Here is a 14,369-nt window from a genome sequence, read left to right as displayed (position 1 = left end):
TGCGCCATCACTGCCCAGCACCACTACCGTCTTGCTAAGGACAACAGAGAATAGGTAACAAGTAACAAGTCTGAGCAGGAACCACTGGAGGGGAACGAAGTAAGGGGGTAGCAATGGGACATGTCAAAGTCCACAGCGTCCATAGTGAAGGACATTATTCAAACACAAAGCTGTGACAGACAACTGGAGAGAAATGTCTCAAAGCTTAGCTGTTGAGGGAAACTACTAAGAGTTTAGTCATGAAAGCCGACCATTCTCTAAAGGACTTTCCCCTTTTCCTGCACAAAAATGAATATATCCAAGTATTCAAAGGAGAAACACAGTGACAACTCAAAAAAAGAATCTTTTAATAAAAATTATTCATAAAAATCCTAATAAATTTCAATGAGCAAGATATTCCTTAGTACATTTATAAAAGAACATTTGGTCCTTTTACAAAAATCTCCCATTTAATTTAAATACATTTCTTATTTACAGATTAAACATAAAGTATCGATGGTCATCAAGCATATTGCACATCACACAGAGAGAGAAGCATTTGTGCATCTCGGTAAATTATCCCAGAGTTTCCAACTCTAGATTTTTGTTTTGTTTTGTAAAAACAGATTTACGTTCCGTGTGTGTAATAAATAAAAACACAGCTTTGTGGCTTGCTATTTAACGCTAAAACAAAAGACCTGAAAACCTCTCGGAAAGAGGAAGGTAGTAAAAGTAGGGTTTCACAGGTACTCGACATCTTTAGGAGATTCACATCCAAATTCTAGAGGGACCATGACCCTGAGCCCTGCTTAATCGGGGCCACATTGCCCCCACCCCCATACATAGCCTTCTCCAAGTCACAAGGAATCCCTGCCCCGCAGGGAAGAGGCACTAGAGTAGGTGCTGGACAGCTGGAATGAAAAAGCAAAGATCAGCACCTTCTTCTCAAGTCCTTGTTCAGCCACTCTGTGACTGCGGTGACCACTCAGGCCTGGCCTCTGACCAGCACTAAACGTGTACATGTCAAGAGAGCAAGACCTCAGAGCCATGAAGGGAAGGTTGTCTGATGTAGAGTCTACAAGACCCAAAGTGAAGAGCTACAGCGGGCACCCATCCACCGACCGAGCTGAGGAGATGGCTAAGAGAAATATTTTATTCCACAGGGGTGAGAGGAGAGATGGCATGGAGCCATCTACACTTAATCACACCAGGAAAACATGGAGTCCCTGACACTCACCTACCCTCATGTGCTTTCCCTTCAGCACACAGAAAACTATTTGAATATCATGTGCAGAGGCCACAATCTAAGACAAGAAAAGTCCTAGCAATTCAGTTACAAAAAGCCAGCTCTGGCATATCAGGAAGAAACTAAAGGGAAGCTTTGGAAAACAAACCTGTTTTTCATAATGGCCAAAGCAATTAGAGAGCCACCAAGCACTCTAGGAGAATGGAGTTTCTCTGTCACAGTGTTTAGAGCAGCTAAGGCAAGCCTATTGGTTATAGGAGAACCAGGCTCTACCACACCTAACCATAAAGGCAGCTTGCTACACTTCAAACATGCTGGCTGAACTGGACACTAAACACTGGCTATTCCTGGAAACATAAGCATGGTCCACTCTATAGATGGTTCAAACATCTGTGAGGCTGTCTGTTTACATTGCAGGTATTCTTGGAACAAACGAATGAATTAGAGAATTTCTATCCATATTTCAGCGCGCAGACTAGAAGGAACAGCAAACACACTGCAAGATATACGTCGCAGCTGATGACATTCTGATTGTTCAGAAAGCAAGCAAGTCAGCTTCGAACCTGACTCAAATGCTTTCTATATGACTGGCACCAGGCAGTGTTCTTCATCTGGCTCCACAATCACTGAGCAATCTAAAGCCCAATAACTACGACTTCTAGGCATTGTCTTACTTGCCCCCAGCCTTCTCAACAGGTGAAAAGTCCAGTACCCAAAAGTCAAGAGGGTTTGAGACTCAATAAAACACACTGCATGTCTGCCTATACCCCCGAGAGCCACTGAGAACACTCAAGGCACCATGATACTTACTTCCAGATACATATCACTATTTTAGGAGGACAGGGAGAAGAAATAACCCAAACCTGCTCGAGAGTGATAGGTGAAGGCCAGGTGAGAAGACTGCTGGGTGCTGACATACACTCCTGCTGCCACAGAACCAAAGAAATGGGAAGACAGTAGAGAAGAGAAACACGGAGATAGCGCTTTCTTCCCTGAAAGGTCTTCAACTGTCCCTAGTGGATTGTTCACAGTCACACGTGAATTTGCCTGGAGCAAAGGCTAAAAAGGGAGGGGCGCACACACGCCTGTACATGCACATGTTTAACACTTTTACTAAATTAACAAAAACATAAAATAGATAATTTTCTCAAAGCGTTTTGTACAGTAGATGAGACACTGTTGATACATATAGAACAATACTTGTGAAATCAAAGAAAATAGAAGCATTTAATATTTGTAACAAATAAAACCAATTGCATAGTAAAGTGTTTAAAAGGTGACACATTCACTACTGAAATCCCCATTCTAAGAATGCCAAGGAACTGAATGACATATCTCTTTTCAAAACAGTAACACATTTTGAAGAATAGAATTTCTCTTTTGACTAAAATCAAATGGTCCAGATGCTTTTTTCCTGACTACAGAACACTGAAATGAACTAATCTTAAGTGTATAAACAGTACAGGGAAGACACAAGACACGTGAGGCTGGATTGGCTTTCTCATAGATGCCCCGCCCTTTGCCTAGGATGCCTTTGGACATGTCACAATGCAAGGAGGTCAGGCTCGGGGTGAGACACAGCTCTGTTTCTTAGGAACAGTCAGTGTAAATTCAGAGAGCTTTCTGTTTGCTAAAGAGAATAAAAAGTCTTTCCTCTTAATTTCCTCCTTTATGCCTGGCTAAAATCACAGGTTAAAAGGCAAAGACTGACAAACTGGTTTTCAGGAATCTTCCTCATGCCCACCCTGCTCTTAATTGGTTCTATCATATGGCAATATAAAACCAGCTGTCAACAGTCACCACAGTGGCTGCGACAGCCAATGGCCCAAACAAAACCCATAAGGCACTAATCTAAAGCCTGTATCACATAGAGAAATGGCTCAAGGATGTCAGAAAGTCATCTGATCATTTCTTTGTCCCTGATTATCTAATTGGCACTACACATAAGCCAACAAGAACAGAAGTCTAACCCAAAGATGGTCAGCGTCGAGCATCCTTGGTTATGAAACACAAGAGATGGAAGCTCACACAGTCCTAAGGTTTTCCTCTCCCTAGAAGGCACCTGGTTCTGGAACCATGAGTTCTTCAGGTAAGTTGATGTTGAAAATAAATGCATTATAGCTCAAAAGATCTGTTACCTCGTAGATTCCAATCTAACTTTAGAGGCTACCTGGAGGATTTCTGGCTAGACCGTTACACTAAAACAAATAACACTGTATAAATTACTTTAAGACATAAATAGACCATGTGATCCAAAATCATGGCTGGCTATTTGGGAACAGCATGATGATCACACAAGAGAGAGAAGGGATGAGACTTGCATTGCTGTAAGTAGTGATGCCAAGTAAACCTCAGGACCTTTGCACAGGACTTTCATCCCTGATCCTCTAGCAGAGAGGTAGCAATACTTCAGCGCAGCAAGTGCAGACAACGCGACGAGACGGGCATTCTACGTGTGCAGTTGGGAAGAACAATCCAAAGAGGCGCAGCCATTGTGCTTAAGGACATCAGCGTGTCACCAGAAGCTCCCACATAGCTTCCCATTTCTAAAGGTATCCTTCAGAAAAATAGGGTGTTTTATTAAAGAGAAGGGAAACGCTAGGTGCAAGAATCAACCAGAGGTAAGAGCTGGACAGAAACTTCTACAGCGTCACAGACAACAGACTCCAACCCTTCCATCTTAGAGGAGGTTTTGGTATGCTTGGATTTGGTTTAAGGTCTGACCACACTGAGGTGAGCAGGTCAAATCAAGCCAACCATCTGGTCGATCTGGCGCATGTAGATGCTCTTCAAGGGCAGGGAGTATCTCCTCTCGTCAGGAACACGGTTGCACTGGGAAGACAAAAGTAGATTCGGATTAGAACCTCAAGAAACTCGAACCCACCGCAGTGACATTCTGAGACAGAAGCTTCTTTGTTATGGGATGCTGCTCGGTGCATTAGAGGGGAGTGAACAGATCAGCACTCCTCGCCTTCCCCACCCAAGGGGCCAGGAACAACTTCCAGCTTCCAGCTGTACCAAAAATGACTCCAGAAACTGCCAATGTCCCTGAACTAGTGACCTGACTCAACTACACAGAAAGTTTGAAGCCAGACAAGGCTACATGAGATCCTGTCTCAAAACACGAAACAATAATAAAAAGATGATTTTAAAAAGAGTGACTGGCCGGGCGGTGGTGGCACACGCCTTTAATCCCAGCACTCGGGAGGCAGAGGCAGGCGGATCTCTGGGAGTTCGAGACCAGCCTGGTCTGCAAAGGGAGTTCCAGGACAGGCTCCAAAGCTACAGAGAAACCCTGTCTCGAAAAAAACAAAAAAAAAAAAAACAAAAAACAAAAACAAAAAAAAAAAAAAAAAAAGAGTGACTGCTTTCCCTGTCCTCCTGGAGGGTGGTAGGCAGTCTTCCTGAAGTATTCCCTGGGGACCCTCTCCTCACCCGGAGGAATGTGCTTTCATGGGCGAAAGCAACACTCTTTCTTGCCTCCAACCTGGGTGGAAGCAGCCAAGGAGGAGCACCAGTAAGAGATCAGGAAGAGTCAGGCACAGTGACACACATCTGTAGTTCTAGCATGCACTAGGCATTAGTGGCAGGAGATTTCAAGACCAGCCTCCATCACACAGTCCAAAGCCAGCTTGTGTTCCATTAATAACTGAGACCTTGCATCAAAATACAATTACAATACCCGACTCGAGACATCAGATGAAGAGATGGGGGAGGGATCTGCTGTTGATACAGCTGCCTTCCTTCCTGAATATCACTGAAGCTAAATCTAAGCAGTGGAACCTGCCAGTGGCCTCTCCTCTCAAGATTACCTCTCCAGAATGCTGGACCACTCTCTATTGCCCCCTGCAGCCAAGACTGATGCCTGTACTGCTGGTCCCGGTTTCCCTATAGCCTAGAGCCACCGATGTAAATGATTCCTTTAGGAACTCTTGTCAAATTACACACTCTGAACATGTCATCTATTTCGTGTCAGAATTCTGAATGCCAAAGGAGTCAATGTTTTCCTTTCCCACATGCAGTGGAAAAAGCAACTCACGTTAGAACTGGAGTTAATGATTCTGAACTCCTGAGACTTAGGCCTGTGCACAAACTTTTCTTCTTGGTCCCGCTCTCCATCTTCAAAGAAATCCTTCCAAGGCAATTCTCGAAGATGCTTGTCAACAGATATGATGTGGCCCTCTGTTGTAAACATGTATCTGGTTCCAGATTTGTGTACTGGATTCTCTTCGTCAAACAGCTAGACACAGAGAAAAAGAAGCAAGAAGAAAACTAGGATTGGTTGGGCATAGTGGTTTATAAATTTAATCTCAGCACTAGGAAGGCAAAGGTAGGTAGATTTCTATGAGTATGAGGCCAACCTGGTCTACACAGTGAGTTCCAGGCTAGCCATGGCAGAAAGAAAAAAAGAGAAAGGGGGTGGGGAGGAGGGAGAAGAGAAGGTGGGGGTAGAGAAGGGGGAAAGAGAGAGGGAGAGGAGGGGAGAAAAGGAGGGGAGAGGAGAGGGGAAGAGAAAAGGGGAAGGGAGAGAACTGCAGAGAACTGGAGCTGGGATATGGCTCTAAGTCCTTACAAAGCACACCCAGCCCCTGAGGTCAATCCCCAGCACCAAATCTAAGAAGAAACCTACAAATGGTAACTGGAGAGCTTTTCTAACTAACTCACAGCAAAGAGTTCTGAGCTTCTGGGGAACAAACCTGGATGAAAAGGCATCAGCTGACAGCTCGATTCCCAGCCCAGGGCTGCAATGCAGGATTTACTTTGTTTAAACTTGGAAACCTGGAAGTGCCTCAGTCCTCACTCCCCGTCAAGAACCAGAGAATCAGAAACTCCAGGGCCAGGACCCAGGCTTCTATAAATGCTCCCCACATAATTTTCTCACCTGAATCCTAGAACTAACTACCCTCTGCCTCATATACCCCAGATCGTAAGCAGGGATATCGGAGACAAAGAACATGGATTACACCCATCACCTTATCCGTAGCATGGCTTTGCATATTATCAGCGCAGGCTTTTGTCAAAATTAAGTTCTCAAGCCCGTTTTTCTCAAAGACTCAGACTCAATGTGAAGGAAGTCTTAACAAGGCCCCAGGTTCATTCCTAGCTAGGTAGTTTGCCCCCAGGTCTGAGGACCAGTGAACTACGGGACACAATCTATTGTTACTGCTGCTGCTTCAATCTGTGCCTTTCAAGTGTCCTTGTAGCCATGACAGAAAAGAGGCTACACACATAAGCATATAGGCATTACATGTGTCTGTGACAGAATGCAGAAGCTGGAAGAGTACAGGACATGAGGCTCAAGCCTCACTCAGCTGTGTGGTCACCCCAAGACCTCAATCGAGTTAGCTGACCTCTCAGTGCAAGTTGTAGTTCCCAGAAGAGCAGGACGAAGAGGAACTAAACAATCCCAAGGTCTCTAGCAGGCACAGACACTCTCCCCTCCCCACACACAAAGGCATGCCTGACGATGTGCATGGGGACAGCAGGCAGCCCGGCTGCAGGTCTGAACCAACGCCACATGAGTGCAGCTCAGTCGTAAAACCCCTGGCTGGCTTGCACAAGGCTCTGAGTTCAATGTCCAATATCCCAGGGGAAAAAGCAAAGAAGAAAAGCACTGCTTTCTTCCTCACAGAAGTCTCCAGAACGCCACCACAAAGCTGACTTTCTCTCAGTCCTTACCACAGTTCCCAGCCATGAGCTCATTTCTGTTTACAGGACAAATAACTTCTCCAGGAGGCTGACAATCATGAAGACAGCAATATCCTTTTGTAACTCTGGGAACGTACAATACCCAGCGCACAGCAGTGACTAGTAAATATTTGTCCGAGAGAAAGAAGACTGCACAAATGTTTGTTCTCTGCAGTACTAAATACCTCTGGTTAATCTTGCAACACACGTACCAGATACAAGTATTTACAGGTCTCACTGAGAAAGAAGCTCTCCATCCGGTCCTCTTTAGACTTGTCTATGACGTGATGCAGGGTGGCATACCCACATCTACAAAATAAAGGTCCAGTTAGCCCTGCTTCAGGCTCCTTCCCTTGTGCTCAGGACCTGCCAAAATATTCTATTATCAAGACAATCAACCTATTTCTCCAACACCACATAAAAAATAACTATGCTAGGCTGAAGGGCTGTTCTTTTCCTTTTCTTTTTTTTTTAGCATTAATTATTTGCAAATTTACTTTAAAGCATACTTAGATTGCTTCTTATCAGGTTAGCGTCAAGCTGGGGACAGAGGACAGTGGAGGGTGTTTACCAAAAGTCAAACACGGCATCACGAAAATGACTGAGAATAAACTTAGAAGGACTGATTTAAACTGTTCATCCCAGTATTTGTGGAAATGAACTATTACATATCCTAAATGAACTAGGCATATCCTAAAACAGCATTTTCTATCATATACTTCTGGGTAACATACAAAAAACACAGGCTACAAAATACAAGTATGTTTATATATGTGTGTGTGCATGCATATACATACAACATATGCATAAATCTAACAAATAAAAGACACTATGCACAGGTACTTCCGATTTACCATGGTAACCTGTAAGTACAGATCACAAGAATCTTCCATTCTTAATATCTTTTGTGCTGCTTAAGTACTTAAATGAATTACTGGCATAAAAATAAACTTCTCAAAAAAAAGATCACAGTTTGCTGAAATCTTACACAATAAAAATGCAATTTCCATGATGGTGAGAAATTCAACTGTATTAAAAGGTAAACCATTTCTCTATCAAACTAACACTAATATCTGTACTACACATTTGAAAAGCAAATAATATTTCCTGGCTAGAGAGATGACTCCCTGGCCATCAACCTTGACAACCTGAGTTCAGACCCCAGGACCCACACAGTGTAGGGATAGAAAAAGATTCCTGCAGGTTGTCCTCTGACCTCCACTAACGCACTGTGGCATGTATGTGGCATGCCACACATGCACATATGCGTGCATGATTGCGCACACACAATATGTAAACATAATTTAAAAAAATAACTAAGGGACTAGAGATGGCTCAGTGGTTAAGAGCTTGCAGTGCTCTTGCTGAGGAACTCAGTTTGGTTCCCAGTACCCACGATGGGCAGCTCACAACCAACTTTAATTCTTCACACAGACACACACCGACATAATTAAAATATATAAAAACAAACAAACAAAAACCTTGGGGGAGGGGGAGATAAAGAAAAGTCTTAGGGGTTAAGAGCACTAGCCGCTCTTCCAGAAGACCCAAGTTCAACTCCCAGCACTCCCATGGCAGCCCACAAGCATCTAAAACCCAGTCACGGGAGATCTGATGCCCTCTCTGGCCTCCAAGGACAGCGGGGACACACGTGGTACAGACATATAAACAGATAAAGCATCTATACACATAAAATACATAAATAAAAATTTCAAATATGAATATACATAACTAAATTATCATTTGTCCAGAACAACTCTCAGTCAATCGTAAGCATCTAAGCATCCAAACAACAGAAAGGAGTTTAGAGCACTGACTTGGCTTTTGTGTATTTTTCCAGACTCTGCAGAATGTCCATTCCTACATGGAGGTAGAAGGGATTCTTGGTTGCCTAGACAGAAAACAAGAGAGTGTGATGCAGGAAGGGCTTGGAAGAGACACCATCAATACACATCATAGGGACTGCAGGGGTTCCCTGAGGAGTTGAGTCCCCACGTAAAGAAACAGGGCGAGACTCACTCCATCTGACTAAGGCACTCAGACCGTAAATACCTGTGATGTATTTACCTGCACTCAGGAAACCTGTGCAAGGGAACTGCACTACTTTGGCTCTACTGATGACTACCAGAGTCAGAGCAGAAACAATGCTCCCCTAGAGGTCCTATTTCAGAGAAGAAATCCAGTTTCCATCTTGCCTCACAAGTCCCTAGAAACTTAAGATGCAAAAACAAGGAAATAGGACTTCACCTCATTCCAGTCACTGCAGAGGCACAGCGAAGGGGATGATGGTCCTCCAGGACAGGACTGTAAAGGAAGCCTGAATACTCTCCTCTAATCACCCAGGAAATCGGAGCTCAGCTCCTTGCTCCTCTGTCAAATGCTCTGGTCATGGGAGGGGATTCTCTGGGAAAGTAAGACTTTTACCCCGAACTTCTAACTCAGGCTGCTGCCAACCTTCAGCAACAAGCGGAGACAGAGTATGTTGGCCGCCTCTATGCTAAGAGCCTTGGACAGGCTTCGAGGAGAAACCTGTGACGCTAAGAGCCTGGGACAGGCTTCGAGGAGAAACCTGTGAGGGGAAGATTCCTCTGGATTCTAAGTGCATGGTGGACGAGGGTGGCTTGAAGATGAAAAGGAGGCGTTAGACAGGCTACAGGGCTAAGCCACTGACAAGCCACTCTGCAGCAGGGACAATGTCCTCAGAGCATGCCAAGTGTCACCTTACGCTAAGCTCAGAAAAATCAGGTCCAAGATCATCTCTCCCCTTTTCTAAGCCTTATGAGGTCTCCTGAGATACGAGAACTAACCCCAGTCTCACTGGAGTCTCCCCACCACACACACACACGGTTTTCAACCTAGAAGCAGTGACTTCTAGTTCAGCATAATTTTTTTTTTAAAATAAATCTAAAGCACAGAACAAATCCTACCATCAGGATCTCTAAGAATGAGGGTCCTTGCACACTGTAGCTGCCTCTTTCATATCTACTAAGCTCACTAGAGCCAGCTTCCTGGGAAGTTAAAAGCTTACGTTGATGGGTCTGTGATTATATGTATGTGTGTAGAACATGTGAAAAAGTTTGTGCGCCAAGTTCAGCTGTCAAGGAGACACTTCAGAGTAACATTTCCTCTGTTACTACAGTAATCATGCAAAAATAAATCCCTCTTTTAGAAACATAAATACAAAAAAAAAAAAAACAAACCTTTTGTGCTAGTACTTTTATGTAACCAGAGAGCTGGGGAAAAAAATTACATCCCCCTAAGGGTTCTTTGGCCAAAGAAATCTGGAAACTGTAAGATGAAGTCTTCTCTTGAATATTAAGGATAAGAAAACTAAGCCCACAGTGAAAACAAAACTCCTTATTAAATGTGAGGTTAAAAGTGTATTTGGCTGAAGATACTTTCTCCATCCTAGAGAATCAAGAGAAGTCTAGCAAGACAGAAACAGGTAGCAAGTCTATCAAGTCACGATGCACCGGCAAAGCACTGCTCAGCAAGCCCATTACCTGGTAGAGAAGATAGGTGGACTCCACTAACTCTGGTCTCAGTGGGTAGAAGAGAACATCAGGGGCCTGGAGCTGCCAGTTGTAGCGCTCAGGGAGGGCCCCGTACCGTTTCCATATAGCATAGTAGAAGGCGTGGAGGCAGATGGCGTCTTCCACATCCCCTATCAGAACCTTTGGAGACAACACAGGCAAATTATCTAAAATTACAGGCAGATTTTCAACTCTAGGGACTGATTTCAGAAAGATCAAGATGTGCTATCTTCCAAATCCAAAGGACTCAGAGAATTGCTCAGGATAAAAAGGGGAGAGGGCTTTCCCAATAAAGGCTTATTCTTAAGAAATTGGGATTGTGTGCACACATGCATGCATCTACACTGTATGCACGCACGCATATTCACTCACGCGATACATTTGAAGGCCAAAGTAGGACATCTGCTCCCTCACTCTCCACCTTACTCCCTGGAGCTAAGCCAGCAACCAGCAAGCACCCAATGAACCTCTCATCTCTGTGTGCTGTCCCCCCCTCATCCCCCAGCACCAGGATTATAGATGCATGCTGCCACCACTGGCTTTTCAGGTGAGTGCTGAGGACTCAGGCTGGGGGTCTGCAGGCTCAGACAGCAAGCACTCTTCCCCACTGAGCCACAAATGAATGCAAATACCTGCAGCCCAGGGAAGAAAGCCTGCAGAGAGTCAATCCAGGTGTTCATGAGCTGCCCATTGAACATGTTCACGTTGACATAGAGTGGTGGGTCCCCTTCTCCTTCATTGCAGGCTTCCCGGCTGTGGGTCCAAAGAGAACAAGCCAAGATGAAAAGGAAGCTTGCAGCTCTATTCCTCTGTCAGTTTTCCTCCTGGGGTTTCACTGAAGCAAAAGCAATGTTAACTTCTTCCCAACGCCTTTGTCAAACCTTTCACAGTAAGACTGCCTGTAGGTGTCTACACAAGGACCTACAGACAGAAATAGGTAGCAATTCTAAATGTAGCCTTTGTGAACTATCAAGACTTCATTACATTTACAAAAAGCACTTTCACATCTGAGTTTCAGAACACTGACACGTAACAGAATTGGTCTGTGTTGGCCTCGACCCAAGCGGGGAAGCATGCTTTACTGTTCTCAGAGTCTCTTTTCTGGTACAGAAAGAACACAATCCTGTTTAAAAAAAAAAAAAAAAAAAAAAAAAGGACCTGGAGGGGATGCGTCAAGGCAGGACCCTGAGAGCTGTCTACTCAATTTCGTTCAGTATTTTGTAAAGCCAAAACTAACTGGCACGGTAGTGAATACAGGAGCTGAGGCAGGAGGGTGGCGAGTCTCGGTGGGCAAAGAAGAGTATGCTTCAGCAAAAAACAGTAAAACTGTAGCAAACATAAAATTAGCATAATCTCTCCGTAACAGTGACATTCAAACCATGCTGCCGTTCACATCCGCAGTTTTAAGGGTTGTCTGATAAAACCACCAAAAGAGCTGCAGTGACAGCCACACTCAGCACCCACACTAGAAAAAGAAAACAAGACAAAAAACGACAACTCCAGAAGTGTTAGGTACTCTTTTGCAAGAGTTTCGGTTGTGTTTGTGTGCCTGTGAGTGTCTGCACGTATGTTCAAGCAGGTGCACGCGGGTGCCCAATGCCCTGAAGCTGGATTAGAGGTTGTGAGCCACCACATATGGGTTTTGGGAATCATACTTGGGCCCTCAGAAAAAGTGACATGTTCTCAGCCTCTGGGCCAATCTCTCCAGCCCCCAAAAGTTCCCACAAAGAAGCTCCCTACAACGGCTGATGTAGAAATGAGTCAAAAACTCGTGAGCAGAAGCTTGGCAGCTATAACTTGCATTAACCATTTACTACATACACGTCCAGAAAAAGGCCTGGGGGAGGGGAGCTGGGGGCTGGGCCGGAAGCCTCTGCTACTCTGCACAGCTGTTCCAGGGACACAGTCTCTATGGACACTCTGAATGTACAGAAAAGGAAAAAGCAAACAGTACTTTATTTAAGCAGACTTTGAGCAGGGGTTGGGCTAGCTATCCATTGCTAGAAACGGTTCAGGGTTAAGAGCACTTCATCTGAGATCGTGGCCCCAAATCAATGACTCACCAGTTCCCAGATCCCCTTAGGAACTGTGAGATATTTTAAGCCTCCAGGTTTGAGTACTATGCTACACAATGACCAACTCCCAAATGACTAACAATCAGTTAAGGGAGAACACAAATAGACCCTGAAAGTTTCTATTAAGAGAAATGGAGCGGGTAGGGTAGCTCCCAACTGTAATCCCAGCACACAGGCGGCTGTTGCAAGAAGTGCTAGTCAACTGCAGGTGCCAACTGCAGAGCAGGAAACAGCCCCTCCCTGTGTGTGGTGGAATACAACTGTGACTCCTGCGCTCCGGAAGGAGACTCAAGAGGGCTGCTGCAAGTCCGAGTCCAAATGATACCAGGTTAGCCAGGGCTACCCAGTGACACTCCACCCCCAAAACTTAAAATACTGAAGGAGACAGTGAGAAGGTTCGAGGGATGAAGATGTTTGCCATCGAGCCTGAACAGCCAGATTCCATTCCTGGACTACCACGGTAGAGAACCAACTCCTGCAAGTCGTCCCTCAGTCCTCCATGTGTGTGCCGCGGCACACATACCCGTCTCCAAGAACAATAAAATACACAGTAAAAATGAAACAAACAAATAAAACAGAGCTGGGCAGGAATCAAACACACTGGATGGCAATAGACGTGCCACCAGGGACACACACCCTCTTCGCAGGTGGCTCTGGATGCTCTGATATGCAGCATTAAACATCTCCAGGTCTTCCTTTTCTCCAAAAAGGATGTAAGACTTCAAGAGGTATTCATAGAAGGAATCCAGCCCGGCACCCAGGCCGCTCTGCTTGCCAACCCAGTGGCCTGTCTGGATGTTCACAACATTGCCTGCGGAAACAAACACACAGGGTGCTTCAGGTCTCAACGGCGGTTCCTCCTCCTGTCCCACTCTTCCTCAGCAGCCTTATCCCAGGCAGGTAAGAGGAATGGACAGTTGAATCTAAATTTTTTGATTAGTCCTATCAGTAACTTGGAAAACAGAGAGATCATTCTATAGTACTCAGGCGTATATGCATGTATGCACACATGTAATATTCAGTCACAGATAAAAAATGGGAATAAACATTTAATGGGAAAAAAATAGGCTTGACATTTTGCTTTCCCAGAATGGTACTGTATTTTAGAACCCAAAAGAGCATTCACAGCCTTTTACCCCGTATTCTCATTCCTTGGAATTTGTCCTGAAAATAACACTTATAAAAATAAAAGGTCAGAGCTGGGGATATATATCAGTGGTGGAGCAGTTGCCTAATAATACAAGGACCTGAGTTCTAACACCATAAAAACCAGCCAGGTATGGAAGTGCAAAATGTAAAGGATGAGGAGTTTGAGGTCATCTTGGGTTGCACAGAAAGTGGAAGCCAGTAGGCGCTACACAGAAAAAGTTTTATCAAAAAAAAAAAAAAAGCAAAATAAAGTATAGTTTTGAAAACTGGTAACTATGAAAGTAAGGCAACAATTTGGAAACATCAGAATGATCTACCAAACGCACATAGCATAAAAACTTTGTTTCTCTTAGTTCTGTGTTATAACTGCAAAGTCACAGAAGTTACATGTGGGGACTAACAGGGCCCATGGAAAGCTAAGTGGCCATCCGTGTTGAGACAAGGTCTCACTACGCAGACCCAGCTGACCTCAGCCTCCAGAGTGCTGTATTTACAGGTGCGCATGACCACTTCCAGCCTGAGTGACTTTATTTCTACTGTTGCTATTCAATGTATAAAGTTTGCACATAAACCTCAGAAGACAAAATTTACTTAATTTTTTTATAAATGATCCAATATAGTTCCAAAACAACCAACTTATTTTCAGATGTCGAAAAGAAATTACGCTGCTCGGTGGTGGCGCATGCCTTTAATCCCAGC

At 44.4% G+C, this 14,369-nt stretch overlaps 1 protein-coding gene across 1 annotated transcript in view; it reads right to left on the bottom strand.

The window, feature by feature from the left end:
- Positions 1-323: 323 nt before the first annotated feature.
- Positions 324-14,369, bottom strand: part of Edem1 (ER degradation enhancing alpha-mannosidase like protein 1) — a 30,561-nt gene continuing 16,515 nt past the window's right edge. The window contains exons 6-12 of the mRNA XM_050124736.1: positions 13,158-13,332; positions 11,079-11,199; positions 10,417-10,587; positions 8,731-8,804; positions 7,126-7,222; positions 5,265-5,465; positions 324-4,057 (exon numbers count right to left, since the gene is read on the bottom strand). Of these exons, the coding sequence (XP_049980693.1) occupies positions 3,968-4,057; positions 5,265-5,465; positions 7,126-7,222; positions 8,731-8,804; positions 10,417-10,587; positions 11,079-11,199; positions 13,158-13,332 (929 nt within the window). The 3' untranslated portion in view covers positions 324-3,967. The remainder of the gene's footprint in view (positions 4,058-5,264; positions 5,466-7,125; positions 7,223-8,730; positions 8,805-10,416; positions 10,588-11,078; positions 11,200-13,157; positions 13,333-14,369) is intronic.

The sequence above is a fragment of the Alexandromys fortis genome, unplaced genomic scaffold, assembly GCF_014885135.2.
Source record: "Alexandromys fortis isolate MF-2015 unplaced genomic scaffold, M_Fortis_MF-2015_v1.1 scaffold_234, whole genome shotgun sequence".
Taxonomy (NCBI): Eukaryota; Metazoa; Chordata; class Mammalia; order Rodentia; family Cricetidae; genus Alexandromys; species Alexandromys fortis.
The sequence above is the reverse complement of the archived record's forward strand: the minus strand, read 5'-3'. Positions and strand labels throughout refer to the sequence as shown.